This window comes from Salmo trutta, chromosome 8 (genome assembly GCF_901001165.1).
Source record: "Salmo trutta chromosome 8, fSalTru1.1, whole genome shotgun sequence".
NCBI classification, from domain to species: domain Eukaryota; kingdom Metazoa; phylum Chordata; class Actinopteri; order Salmoniformes; family Salmonidae; genus Salmo; species Salmo trutta.
In genome coordinates, this window is record NC_042964.1 from 37373803 (window position 1) to 37388503 (window position 14701).

The 14701-nt window shown below is 43.1% G+C and overlaps 1 protein-coding gene across 5 annotated transcripts in view; it reads right to left on the minus strand.

Moving 5' to 3' along the window:
* Positions 1–2767: 2767 nt before the first annotated feature.
* Positions 2768–14701, minus strand: part of ccdc136b (coiled-coil domain containing 136b) — a 45335-nt gene continuing 33401 nt past the window's right edge. For 3 of the 5 annotated variants that reach the window (XM_029761124.1, XM_029761123.1, XM_029761125.1), the window contains exons 5-10: positions 14011–14310; positions 11336–11453; positions 7854–8148; positions 7559–7693; positions 6024–6138; positions 2768–3811 (exon numbers count right to left, since the gene is read on the minus strand). In XM_029761124.1, the coding sequence (XP_029616984.1) occupies positions 6034–6138; positions 7559–7693; positions 7854–8148; positions 11336–11453; positions 14011–14310 (953 nt within the window). In that variant the 3' untranslated portion in view covers positions 2768–3811; positions 6024–6033. The remainder of the gene's footprint in view (positions 3812–6023; positions 6139–7558; positions 7694–7853; positions 8149–11335; positions 11454–14010; positions 14311–14701) is intronic. The other 2 variants (XR_003879298.1, XM_029761126.1) reach the window with 2 other exon arrangements.

Below are 14701 nucleotides of genomic sequence, written 5' to 3' on the forward strand. Positions count from 1 at the left end.
CAGACATTGACAGTAGCCATGTCACACAGACCCAGACAGAGAGACACACAGAATGAGCAGCAGCTTTACATAAGTTCAAAGGTCAAACTTCACATCATCACATACAGTGAGCAGCAGCCAGTTTCTAGTTAAGAGCACAGGTTGTTTTGACATGTAGAATAGTTTCCGTAATGTGTCTCTCCCTTATTGTTTAAGCTTCCATGCTGGAATAGAAGCAGGGTAAAAAGAAAATACACAGTCAGTGGAATTTACAGTATTTAAAGCACAGCAGAGAAGATAAATACCCCAAAAATCTATACACATTGTAGAGACCAGACAATTGAAGAAGAAAAGTAGAATAGAGTAGAGTACGATAGAATAAAATAGACTGTATGAAACCAAAGTGAAAATATTAATAGTGACAACCCAGTAAAGTAGTAAATCAACTAAGAGAGACTGACATAGTGAGAGAGAAAAAAATCACAAATGATTCTGATTAGTCATGCATTAAGACGGTCATAATGCATTGGCTGAAATTACTGTCACTACAGGAACTAGATCTACCCATCTATAGACATGCAAGTTGTTTACTAAGTCTAACATGCAATATCTATACATGTTACTGTCTCATACACATATACACTATTCATGCACGGGCTGTGTTCAGCCAATTCAAAAACAACCCTCTACTCAATCTAGAACTGCTCTCAATCAACAAACCATGTTATTTAACTGTATTAAACTATTTCCTATTTACAATACAATACAAATACCACATGTTGGTACACATCTACAGATAATGTTTTTACATACACTGTAGCATGCATTTACCTACCAATGAGGTCTTATATTGTCTCTGCACTGTGGGAAAAAGATTCTACACAGCCTATAAGCATTCATGTTTTTCAGGTCACCTCAGTGTTTAATTGCCTATCATACGATTATGATTATGAAACATGTATTGAAACTAATATTATATACTTATAGTCGTAATTTATTGATTCATAGCACAAATTAGAAGCACTAATTACCTATACATATTTATAATGCAATAACTCTCCAATGGGATACTGGAATATAGAAGAATATTGGCTAAGCACGCTTTCAAAGTCTTGTCACCTACACACCCACGGAATTTTAGCTGATTAGCTCGCCTGCATACATCTGTGAAACAAGCCAACTAACTGTCAGTCACGAAAGCACACTACGAATCCAGGCACCAGCTATTACTGCATTCTGTACACGTTTCTCACAAACGATCCTCTAGAAAAGAAAACATTTATGTTAGATTGCTCTCTCAGTCATAGTCGTGGTGTGTTCTTGGACAAAGACCATTTAACTCCGACAGCTCTAAAATAACACCACCGTTCTAACTCAATGCAAAACGCATTTCTGACATTTTGCTCCACAAGTAACATAAAGGAGCTGAAAGGATTTTTGTTGCTATGTATTTACACGGTAGCTAAATCATGCCAAAGGTAGAGTAAGAATCAAAAAGTATTCTCGGGGGCACTCCATAGGTGCCGAAACGGCAGAGTCTTCTCCATGACAACAGTGTCACATCGCTGTTGTTGTTTAGTCAATCTGTCATTGGAATGTGTTGTGTCAAGCTTACAGCAATGACACTGAAAAGGTCCAATGCATTGCAGGCAATTTGCAGTTGTTGAAACTGTGTAGAAACTGTATGCTTCGTGCCAACAAAAAAAAGGGCATCATCGTTAGAGAATATAGATATCAGAGAGTAGAACGCAAACAGTACAAGACGAAAAGACTAGGTAAGAGAAACCCCAAAATGCACATCCTAGAAAACAATGGTGCATATTTCATCACTGGCTCCACTTTTCATGTTGGTGACCTACGTTGATTGTTTGTCATTTTTCAGAATGCTTGTCACGATTAATATAAAAAGAATAATGCAAAACATTTAAACACAATGTCTATTTACAAAAATAACTCTCTGTTTCAAATAACGAGCCTTGTTTACGTTCTGTTTCTAAGCAGAACCAAACACAGTGGAATCAGTCATTAAGTAACCCCTCAGGCTTGGGGATAAATTCTTCCTATGGCTACAAAAATAGACATCTAGCTGGAAATCATTTGGACTGTCAAATTGAATACACCAAGTTGCATTTATGATAGTATTGTTCGTCTGTATAGATGTGTATGGTGGTTGTGGTTCCTTTCACATACAAGACATAACCAAGAGTAAGAGAGAGAAAGAGAGAGAAAGAGAGAGAAAGAGAGAAAGAGAGAAAGAGAGAGAAAGAGAGAAAGAGAGAAAGAGAGAAAGAGAGAAGAGAGAGAAAGAGAGAGAAAGAGAGAGAAAGAGAGAAAGAAAGAGAGAAAGAGAAAAAGAGAGAAAGAGAGAAAAAGAGAGAAAGAGAAAAAGAGAAAGAGAGAAAGAGAGAAAGAGAGAAAGAGAGAAAGAGAGAAAGAGAGAAAGAGAGAAAGAGAGAAAGAGAAAAAGAGAAAAAGAGAAAAAGAGAGAAAGAGAGAAAAAGAGAAAAAGAGAAAAAGAGAAGAGAAAAAAGAGAAAAGGAGAAAAAGAGAAAAAGAGAGAAAGAGAGAAAGAGAGAAAGAGAGAAAGAGAGAAAAAGAGAAAAAGAGAGAAAGAGAGAAAGAGAGAAAGAGAGAGAAAGAGAGAGAGAGAGAGAGAGAGAGAGAGAGAGAGAGAGAAGCTTTTAGCTTTCAACCTGTGTGTGAGAGAGACGCAGAGTTTAAAATATATATATTATTTTTAAACTCTCATCGTTGGGAAGGGCTCGTAAGCAAGCATTTAACGGTAAAGTCTACACCAGTTGTATTCGGCACGTGACAAATAACATTTGATTTGAGAAGGAGAGTGACAGAGGGAAAAGAAGGGAGCGAGTCATACAGATGCAGACAAGAGAGACAAAGAACCATTTACAAAGGAGACAAACATCCAATACATCAAACACATATAATCAAACCCTCGTCCACACATCTTCATTTAAACGTAAAAAGAGCATGCCACCACATAAACAGAAGGAAAAGTGTTGAAAGAGTAAATCGTGAGCCGTAAAGACACAGGTGTAGCAGAGACAATTGCATTGGCAATGTTCAAAGTGATTCAAAAGGAGGGGTAGGATCTGGGGAAAGAACACATGCCCATTAGGAAGAGAAACATCTCATCAGTGACTCAATATGTGCATGAGCTTTCCCCAATTCAACCTTTACAGGTTGTCAATAAACAATCAACCATCAACCAATCAAATAATAAACCAATCAACCATCAACCAATCAAATAATAAACCATCAACCGATCAATCAATAAATGCTCAGACATGTTGTGTGCTAAATTGTGTCTTTCCATTGACACCCATGCAGACACCGTACTGCCACAAACTCTGAGGCAGTCCCTGTTATAATATGCTGTTCCCTTGAACTCGTACCAATGTTTATCTAAAGAAGTGCAGAGAGAAGAGTAGTAGAGAGGGAAACTGATTGAGTCAAACTGAAGGACTTTAAAGAGAAACAAGATATTGCCGTCCTTATCTTTAGAGTGGCTTAAACAGGTATATTTCTCCTTGAGACTACTTCCTTGTTGTGTTGTATTTCCTGGTGAAAATGTCAGTTGTCGATGTAGTCCTCCTTGGAAGATGAAGCGAGGAGGAGACTTGAAAAGGGCATCATGAGATAGGGGCATGGCATTGCCAGTGTTACCAGGGGAAACCGGCACAGTCATTTCCTGTTCAGTGACTTCCGTTCTGTGTAGTCCTCAGGTAAACGCTCTGGAAAGGCTGGGGACTATCAGGACTACAAGCGCTGCAACGGCAACCACTGGCACCAGGTTCCAGCCTCCCTCGCTCTCCTGGTGGCAAGAGGACAGAGGACAGGGTTCAAAGGTCACAGAGGTTATTCATTCACAATAAGGAAAGCTCAAGTTTTAACACACATACCGTACCAGCTCCTTGAGTTTGGTCAGAGTAGCTCAAACAACCACTTTGCTTTGCACACACATTTCCTCAACACACATGTTGGACAAAGGACTATTTCGTGCCTTACAGCCCAGTAATTTACAGCTCAATTGGGATACAGACCCGCACAACCAACCTACACACTCTCATGTGAGAAGAGAGAAGACTTGAGTGGTGTTGTTAGCTGCAGAGAGAGAGAGTGTTTGTGTGTGTGTGTGTGTGTGCGTGCGTGCGTGCGTGCGCGAGAGAGATTAACAGTGATGTTACCCTGGAGCCCAGTAAGAAGATCCCCCCTGAGTGTGGTGTAGTGAACTGACAGCTTCTCGCCCACACACACACACACACACATATAAACACACCCACACACACACACAACTTGTGGCTATGTCATCCTAAAATGGACGCCTGACACTTTCATTAAAGTTTCTGAACCCTTACTCACATCAGGCTACAATAAAAGACAAACACTCCAACTCAGGCTAAATGTCCCAAGGTAAATAGCCAAACCTCATTCTAAATGTCCCAAGGTAAATAGCCATACCTCATTCTAAATGTCCCAAGGTAAATAGACATAACTCATTCTAAATGTCCCAAGGTAAATAGACATAACTCATTCTAAATGTCCCAAGGTAAATAGCCATACCTCATTCTAAATGTCCCAAGGTAAAGAGCCATACCTCATTCTAAATGTCCCAAGGTAAAGAGCCATACCTCATTCTAAATGTCCCAAGGTAAATAGACATAACTCATTCTAAATGTCCCAAGGTAAATAGACATAACTCATTCTAAATGTCCCAAGGTAAATAGCCATACCTCATTCTAAATGTCCCAAGTTAAAAAGCCATACCTCATTCTAAATGTCCCAAGGTAAATAGCCATACCTCATTCTAAATGTCCCAAGGTAAATAGCCAAACCTCATTCTAAATGTCCCAAGGTAAATAGACATAACTCATTCTAAATGTCCCAAGACCCCTGTCAGTTAAATCTGTCAGGGGCCATGCGAGAGAGAGAGGGGTACAGAAAGGGCTATGCCTCACTGCAGGCTGACCACAACACAGCATTCAGCTGGCTGGAGGTTGGAGGGAGAGAAGGTGTAAACCTCAGTTCCCTGGCTTCCTGGCTGCTGTCCCGCCTGTGGAGGTCAGGCAGCAGCGGTGGGTGTTGACATTAGCGCTGTGTCATCCATCTTGGCTCTAGCGGTAATCTCTGCACAGTCCCAATGGAGACATGAAAGGAGTGTCACTGTGTTTCCCTCGGCTAAGTGTGACGGACCACCAAAAAAAAGCCGCCTTCCTCGGACAAAAACATCAGAGGAGCAGGCAAGCAAGTGTGAAAGTCTCTTTCTTCTCGCCCTTTTTCATTTCTCTCTTACTCACAGCTCTTCAAGTGTGGCGGCTGCTTGGCTGTTCCAAGCCAAGTTCTCAGTATTCTTAGAATCGGAGCCATTCCATTCAGTAGAGTCATGGTAAACACAGTGAATGGTGCATTTGGAGACTGCTGGGTGAGACTGAGTTATTGGACTGTCTGCCTCAGTGACTCCGCTAACTCTAAGGTTGACGGCCCACCTTCAGAGAACAAAGCAGACCACGCGGTACATTTTGAGCCAGTTTACCCCAACGGGAGCCAAGTCGCTGATATCCGTAAAGTATTTTCGCCACCCTCTATTAACGTTTTGGTTCTAGCCCATTTGGTGTTCATTGTTCACCATAGAGATTGCGTTCCTAAAACAGCTTTAGTTTGATTGACAGATCAAGGAGAAACGCCTACTCCACTGTTATAGCTGGTCTTTCCAGCACGCGCTTATGCTTGAATCAGCGTCGTTATGTCAGTGGAATAAGGTACCCTTCCACAACAGATCAGATCACTGTCAGAACTTTGAACTATGAACTCTAATAACATTTAACTACAAACAAGAACCATACGTACTGGCCCCTATACATTTGCAATCTACAGTATGTATCTGTGTGTGCGGTATTCTACATTCAGGCACACCCACAGCCAGAGGCTGAATCATCTGGATCTACAACAGATATTCAGCCACTCTTAGAGGAAATAAGAGTTGACTTTATTTGATTCTTCTAGATAAAGAAAGGGCATGCCCATACCTGGTCCCCTCTAGGACGCCAGCTCCTCCCACCAGCACCATATCAGGGCCATTATTACAATCATTCCTATGAAGGGGATGGAGAGAACAGGGGGCTCAGACGGAGGAGTGCAGTTCTGGGGAGAAAACAAGGGATCGTGGGGGCATGAGAGAGGAGGAGGGAGGTGGTGAGAGAAATCACAAATCATAATAAAGGGAGACAAAAATGAAAGAATTACATGTGGAGAGATAGATGAAGAGACAACAGATATATATATGTAAATAAAACATCATGAGGTGATTGAGAGGTAGATAAATGAGATGACAGGCAGATAGACAGGTAGAGAGACCAATAGACAAGGACAGAGAGGGTGAGTGACAGAGAGAGAGAATGAAAGAAATAAAGAGATAGGCAGATTGATAATAAAAACCATATTGCGCAACGTTTTGTAGGGTGGTTATGGTAAACAGATTTGACAATATGAATATGAATGAGATTATAAATATGAGTTTTCAACAAAACACAGCCATGGCAACGATGAAGGGAGGGGGAGAAACAGAAAGAGCATGGCATTAGAGCACATCAAAGATGGTTAAAGACAAGATGAACAACTTGTGTAATGGTTCCATCTTGTCATTTAAAGATCTCTGCCCACACTGAAAAGTGCTGCCTGTCACTCAAACGGTCACTCAGACAGAGAGAACCCTGGGAGTTGTAGGCAGCCCAGCACTGTGGGTGAGGGGGTTTAGTCACAAGAGAAAGTACAACGATGGAGGACAGGTGAGTGACATGAACTGCTGTGGTACTCAGGCAGGATGGTCTAAGTCTAAATCCTTGATAAGGAGACCACGTACACCCAATCAAATCATCAAGGGTAGAGTGGCTTGCTTATAAGCGCACATGTGTTCACTATAATAACATGTGGGTTGATTTGTCTTTTTTGTTATTCAGTTTTCAACAAAACTCTGATTCAGCACTTCCTGGTTTTGATGGCATCAGACAGGAAGAGGAAGAGAAAGAGGATAGGGACCGGATTGTTTAGGTGGACACGGGGACAGACACTGGACAGGGCGACAGGACGCAGAGACACACCGCCATTAAAGCAATGAATGTTGAGAAGAGGGCGGAAGAAGCCAGGGACAAAAGTCGAGGACACAAGAATAACTGACTACACCACTGGAGGCAGAGAGAGGACTGGAGGTAGAAAGACGACGAGAGACAAGTCACGATTCCATAAGACATAGCTGTTTGACTGAGCTGTTGTTACTGACCCACATGCAGACAGACAGACTTGATGCTTGAGGAGAATGGGTTGGTTAGCGCACAGTTACTCAAGTGTACTGTAAATACAGGTGTGTATGTGTATAGTTGTCTTCTCGTTCCCTTCTACTTACCTCATAACTAGCTCCTTCACCACCATAACCCTTCTTATAACACATATGTAGTGAGTGTCCCCTTACAGGAACACTTGTTTTCACCAACTCATACACAGAAGAGGCCATATTTTGTCGGCCATTGTTACCAAAGTTACCTCCCTCCGACTGCTGACCTCTCACCTGTGACTTCCTGCCGCCCAGCCTCTCTAGCTCCACCATGCAGTGACGCAGTTCCTGCTCCAGCTCCACCCGCTCCTTCTGGCTGAAGTCAAACAGCCCCTGAAGTTCTGCAAGCTCCCCCTTCAACCCCTCACACTGAGAGAGAGAGAGAGAGAGAGAGAGAGAGAGAGAGAGAGAGAGAGAGAGAGAGAGAGAGAGAGAGAGAGAGAGAGAGAGAGCATTTTCATTATCACATTGGCTTACTCTGTTTTATAAGACTTGTATGTGGATGTGTTAAGAGTGTCTGTGTCCATACTTGTCTCTGTACTTGCGAGGCCCTCTCCTCAGCCAGTCTGAGCTGGTCTCGTAGGGAGAAGACTTCAGAGGGTCCCCCGTTCCAGTTGGTGATGGGCTTGCCATCGAACGAGATGTTCTTCTGGATGGAGGCATCCACCAAGCGCCCACCTTGCCCAGTCTGGGTCTGCCCACCCTGGGTCTGGGACAGGGTCATGTAGCCTCCAGCTTTCACTGATTCCTCATCCTGCCCAACACCCTCATCCTTCTGGTCTTCGTCCCACTCCCCTCTCAAGGCCAGGTAGACATCATTGGAGCTGTCATCCAGAGAGATCATTCAATGTATTATGAATTTAGAAGCATCATTCATGTGTGTGTGTGTGTGTGTGTGTGTGTGTGTGTGTGTGTGTGTGTGTGTGTGTGTGTGTGTGTGTGTGTGTGTGTGTGTGTGTGTGTGTTGTTGAAATCCGCAGTGCAGTACTCGCCTCATTACTGATTCCCTCTCAGCAACATTTATTCACTGGGAGAAAAGTATATTGTGGGCCAACAATAACTCTCACAGAGTTTAAACAGATGTAACTCTGTCCCCTGGGCCAACCACAACTCTCCCAGAGTTGAAACATTCATGACATAACAGCTTATATGGTCAGATCACCCCATTACACTACTGAGTACTTTGCTAAAACAAAACCATACATTCTGTGAATCGGTAGAGTGAACATAAATAATTGAAGCTTAAGAATGGATGAGCACTATCGGTGTACAAGACTAGAGTGCATTGAAATAACTACTGTATTCAGTGTGATGTATTACAGTGCAATACCGTGAAGGACCAACCACAGCTCTCTTTCATTCTGGGAAAACATGCCAGTAAGTCTGAGTTTCTTTCTCCGAGGCTAACATTGGATAAGTGTGTCGTGTCTTTCATTTGAGTAGATCTGGGTTGGAAGACGGACTTGAGAATGAATTCAATAAAATGTCCTTCCTAATACGATGTCGCCACAAACCCAGATCTCACAATGAAAAGTTGTCTTTCAAAAACAGGAAATGACTTATGTCAGGATACAGTACCCTTGCATACACAGGCTGCATCCTTACTAGTCTATGCGTCCTAGAAGTAGACAACGTTGTTTCCTAAGGCCTCACCCACATGAAACAATCACTTCAAAGGGGATGAGAGGAGCTAGGGTCTAGGGGGTGAAATGAAACCAGCCCTAAGTATGCTCTTACAGTAAGATCATTGATTTAATTTCCCACAGTGCTCTGCTGTGCTATTGCAGCCTGCTATATACAGTATAGCACACCTCAAAATCAGGTCTATATACATGGAGCTCAAATGGAGATGTTCTCCTGTATCCCCTTTGATCAGAGTGGTGACACCAAAGAGCAGAGAGCGGAGGGTTTATAGGGAACTGTGTCAAGCATGTTATGTAAGAATGCAGTACTCACTGAGTACATAGAGTACTCACAGAGTATTGTGCTCTTTGACGTGCCACTGTCAGCCGCAGGACGTTAGCCCTCTGGATGGGTGTGTGTACCATGGAGAGATCGGCTATGAAATAGTGTGTGTGTGTGTGTGTCTGTCTGTGTGTGTTTGTGAGAGGTCAGTGTCTGTGTGTTGGAGGTACTGGGCTATGGCTGGAGGTAGGAGGTAGACTGCTAATTGTCTAATATGTAGCCTCCTTCTTTAGTTGTAAATTATTCATATTCACCAGTAGACTCATCTACTGTGAGTCATCTTCACTGAGCTGTGTGTGTGTGTGTGTGCGTGTGTTCATCTGATTATAACCTGTGGTGACTGTTTGTTTATTAACAGGTGTTGGCTTGTTGTGCTGTCTGTATTATGTATATATTAAGACACATCTGGTGTATTCTCAGGTGCACAACACACACATGCATGCACGCACACAGACACATGCATGTGTGATGCACACGAAATGTACGGTTATGTATTGTTTCTTTGTATTGGGGGAGAACGCTTTTACTGAAATGTCAGTCCTCCAAGGTCTCGCCATTGCGATGCGTTTATACTATTGTTGGCCAGTAGGGGGCAGTAGACGTGTTCGCTTCGCACTGGGACTATATGCGATCCTGCACCTGTGGGTTCTCATTATTGAGAGAACCTTTGGCTTCGTTCTCCTCTTTCATAATTTATCCTGTGTAACAGGTCAGTAAAGTGCAAAAATACACTGAATAGGACAATATAGCTTTGTAACTTGCCTGTTGAAGTGAATGTAATGGTTTTGAACAACATAGTAATTCTATAACTTGGTACTAGACAAAAAACGCATGTCAAGTGTAAAATGTAATGATGGTGGTGCATTCCTTTGATCTAGAAAAAAATTGATTGTTAACTGGAAAAGACACGCCTGACAATGTCCTAAGGGTTTAGAGAATTTAATGTTGTAACTGTGATGTTTAAGAACCTTGTAATTGTTGTACTATAAATGTTAGAAAAGCGGTTAGCTTTGGCTAGCTCCAGTTAGCTTTTGGCTAGCTCCGGTTAGCTGTTTGCTAGCTCCGGTCAGTTGGTTGCTAGCTTTGGTTAGCGATATGGTAGCTAACCAGTCAGTCATTCTCCAATAATTAATATTAATGTCATTCGCAATAGTCTTGTCTTTCTATTAACCCTTCTTACACTGGGTGGGTGTATTTAGAGGATGGGAATAAAATAACTTCTAATGAGTCTTTAAAGGCTTTCATGTTTTAGAGTCTCCTATCGGGCTATAGTGGGCAACAATCAACTACATAATTATAACCTAAACAGGTGAATTTGGGGTATGAATGTAAATAATTTGAAGATGTGAATTGGATTGAAATGTAATATTTTTGATGTGTAAATTGGTATATGTTTGATATGTGTATAAACTAATGTCAGGGATTTATGAGACAGATTATTAAATACACTAACGAAGAAAAAAAAACGAAAAGAAAAAACATTGAAATACAATGAAAAGACAGAAAAAAACGATTTGCCCTTGAGAGAATGTTGAATAAAATAATTGAGAGAACCTTTGAAAGAGAAGCCACGTTCTCCTGCTTCATAATTTATCTTGTGCTACAGGAACTATTATCTGCTGCACCAGTCCCAAAACTGGGACCTGTAACACATGCACGCACACAGACACACACACACAAATACACACATAGGCCTCCTAGTTATGTCACATGGTGTATAATGTAGGAACGAGATCACACTCTCACACATCCAGGCACACACAGACGACCAAAGAAGAAATGTCTTGGGGATACAGAGAGAGATGGAAGAGACAAAGGCTTTAACCATGCAGAAGGCTTTAAAAAGACTCTTGTCTTATCTTGTCTTATCTGTGGACTGACAGCTTGTTATTGATACATCAGACACCAGACAAAAAGTTATGATAGATGGTCTGCAGGCAATAAACAGACAGTAGGTTTTGTAGAGCAATGTGGGGGGTCTCCAGACATAGAGAGGCTGTGACTGATTGGTCGGCAGCTTGATCGACTTGCGGCTCGGCCACTCACCCGGCTCGCTGCTGCTGTAGCTGCTGCAGTTTGTGGCTCAGCTGTTTGTTTTCGTCCTTCAGGGTCTGACACTCGTCTGAAATCGTATGACACTCCGCCGTCAGCTGGCTTACCTCACCTGGAACACACACACACACACACACACACACACACACACACACACACACACACACACACACACACACACACACACACAGGGTCACGAGTGTGTGCTGTTTCGTCTTGGGTGTGTGTGTGTTGGGGTGGGATAGTTGACGCACTGTACCGTGTTAACAGTAAGTAGTCATGGTAACAGATTCCACAGGAAAGGGTGTGATATGGCGAGGAAGGTAGTTGAGGTTTTGAACAGCGTTGGTTCCACCATGGCCCTGTAACATATTGGTTTAGATATAGCCCTGGAATGTGTTCAAGTGTCCCGGAGTTAAGAACGTGACGTGAGCTCACTCCACAGCGAGCTCAAAATGTCTGCCAAAAAAGCTATCCAATGGGTGTTTGCGAGCAGAGGTTCACTAGATTCGAGACTGGTATGAAACAGGGAGAGTGGAGGACGCTACAGTATACTGTTAACGACACACAGACGTTGGCTGACAGGATCAATTCTCCCCTGGATGAGGGTGGTCAATGAGTGTGGGAGCGTTGAGGATAAAGTCTGAAAATAACCAAGTATAAGCTTACCTTTAAACACGACAGCGCTATAGCGCCAAAGAGCTCCTCTGACAGGTGTTATAATTAGGAATGTTGTTTGTAATGTTGCTGGGCAGTGTGTGTTTATGTGTGTATACCTTAAACGTGTGTACATGTGTGTATACCTGAAAGTGTGTATGCGTGGGTGGCTATGAGAGAGGTTGCCGCTTCTTGTTCAAGATCCTGATTTATGGCTATAAGAACAGCCTAATGTGTTGATGTGACTGGGTGAGGTACAGTACACTTAGACCTACCACTGTATCTTGCTCACAATCTTCTCTACTGCTTTACCCTTTCTGAATCCCTGCTTTCCTTTACTTTTATAGTCCTAATTCTGTCTCAATACCACCTTCTCCCCCTCCCTCCCTCTCTCCCTTTTCTTTCTTTCCTTCCTCTCTTTTCTTCTCTCTTTCTCTCTCTGGCATTAGCCCTGCTATTAGACAGGCTAATGAAAGTCATGCACAGACTGAAGATGCACGAGGATAGAGTACTGTGAACTGCTAATATAACACAGGTCCCAAACACACACCGAGAGAGAGAGAGAGCCTTTGATCTAGTAACCCTGTGTTACTCATCCTGCTAGATAATATGTTATGTCATCATTATACTGAATACATAAAGTAGGGAGAGAAGAAAGCACCAGAAGAGAGGTTTACAACACTGAGGAGGAATGGCCAGGAGGGGGGGGGGAGTACGCGCACCCAGAATACCCAGAGTACCCAGGCTCTCCTCTGAAAATAACCAATTGAAAAAAGCAGGTCTGGAAAAGTATGGGACTTTAACTCATTTATATCTACTTTTGGGTTGGTTTTGTGCAGGGCAGAGTTGTTTTTCTACTTAATTAGCATTCAATTCAAATAAAGGAGTCGCAGCTGTAACAAATGAGCACATCGAGACAGAGAACACAGTAAAACTTTTAAAAGTTTTCGCCTGCTTTCTGGACTTGAGGGATTTGAAGGAGGAATCAGTTTTCAGTCTGCATCATCCCTACAGAGGCCAAGACAGATTGTGATCCTCATTTTCTCCGAAACAGTTTGTTACTCATCAGGTAGAATTTATTAGTATTTTTATTGGTATCTTTTATTTAGTCTGGGGAAACCCTTCGAGACCAGGGTCTCATTTTCAGCACAACAATACAACAATAGAGAAATGATCACTCTAACAAAGATCTTTTTTTTTTTTTACTTTTACAAAGACTACAAATGACAACTTTCACAATTACAACCACAACAGTCTCTTCATTCACTCAAAACAACTGCAACTCTCATTCACCACATCTCATACAAGAGTCATAAACTACCCTGGCGGCACCAGGGAATCAAGAGGCAAGGAGTTCTGCAGCCGATCCAACAATGGAGGGGGCATTAAAACTGAAAGGGGATCTACCTAGATCGTTACGGACTAGCGGAACCACGAGAGAATCAACCCATCAAACTTAAACAGAGGCTGTTGGCTTTCCTCCCTCTTGTTTGAGTACACACAGTGGTGCTGTGTCCTTACCATATTATCCTAACAGTATACCTTGAACACTCATAAATCCTCTAAACATTGCCGAAGTGTGTTTTAATGGAGAGGGCTAAAGCCAAATCTGGCAACCCTGGAGTCACGATGATGAGTCCCAGACTCTCTCGTATTTTCCCACAATTCTCTGCTGCTAAGAAGGCCTCTGTGCCAACTGGACCTGTTGAGTCTGTAAAAACCTGGATCTTTTCTAGTGTTTCTATTGGATCCGGCCTACAGTTTCAACTGGATCATATTACTGTGCCGTATTATTGGGTATACTGACTGGGATTTTCCTCATCACTGATTGGGTTCCATTGCTTCAGTGTTATGTATGGAGTGGTGTACTGGTTGGGCAGGGAATGGGTGTGTGGAATGGTTGTGTTTTGAGTTTGTGTAAGGGGTTTAAGCAGTGTTGCAGCTTGTGTGGTGTTGTAGTGGTTAGTAGTTTGAGTTAGATGCAGGGTTAGTGCTATATAGTATGGTAGTACCGTCAGTCTCTCCCTCCCTCCTCATGCTCTTCAGACTGATTTCGGCCCGCAGGGTGGTGATCTCCAGCTCGTACTCTTGGGCCGTGGTGCGGAGACGCTGCAGCTCGGCCCTCAGACGACACAGCTCCTCCTGCAGGGAGGCGATGTCGTTCTCCCTCTCTGCTGCCGCCTCCTCCCCCGCATGCTGCAGCACCAGCACCTCCTCCTGGGCAGACCTCAGCTCCTCCTGCACCTCCCCCAGCTCACTCTCCTTCTCCTCCACCAGAGAGTCCATCTCCTCCTGGACTGAATGCAGCTGAGCTAGAGGGGGAAGGAGAGGAGAGGAGAGGAGAGGAGAGGAGAGGAGAGGAGAGGAGAGGAGAGGAGAGGAGAGGAGAGGAGAGGAGAGGAGAGGAGAGGAGAGGAGAGTTCATGTCAATCTGTGAATCAGAAAAGACAAGCAATGTTGACTTGTACTCTGTCAAGGACCTTTTGTTTCAGGAAGGTCTGGTTAACACTCTAGTGAACATGTCCTGGCTGCAAAGAGCAGACACACAAGAGCTGAATGAGCCAGGGATATGGGGAGGAGAGTGAAGAGGGAGAGGGCAGAGGAGAGGGACAAGGGCATTAGCTCTGGTCTGGGCTTTCTATCTCTAAAGTAGAACCCCTATCGCCTCACCTCTCCTCATTAATCACACACACACACACTTTA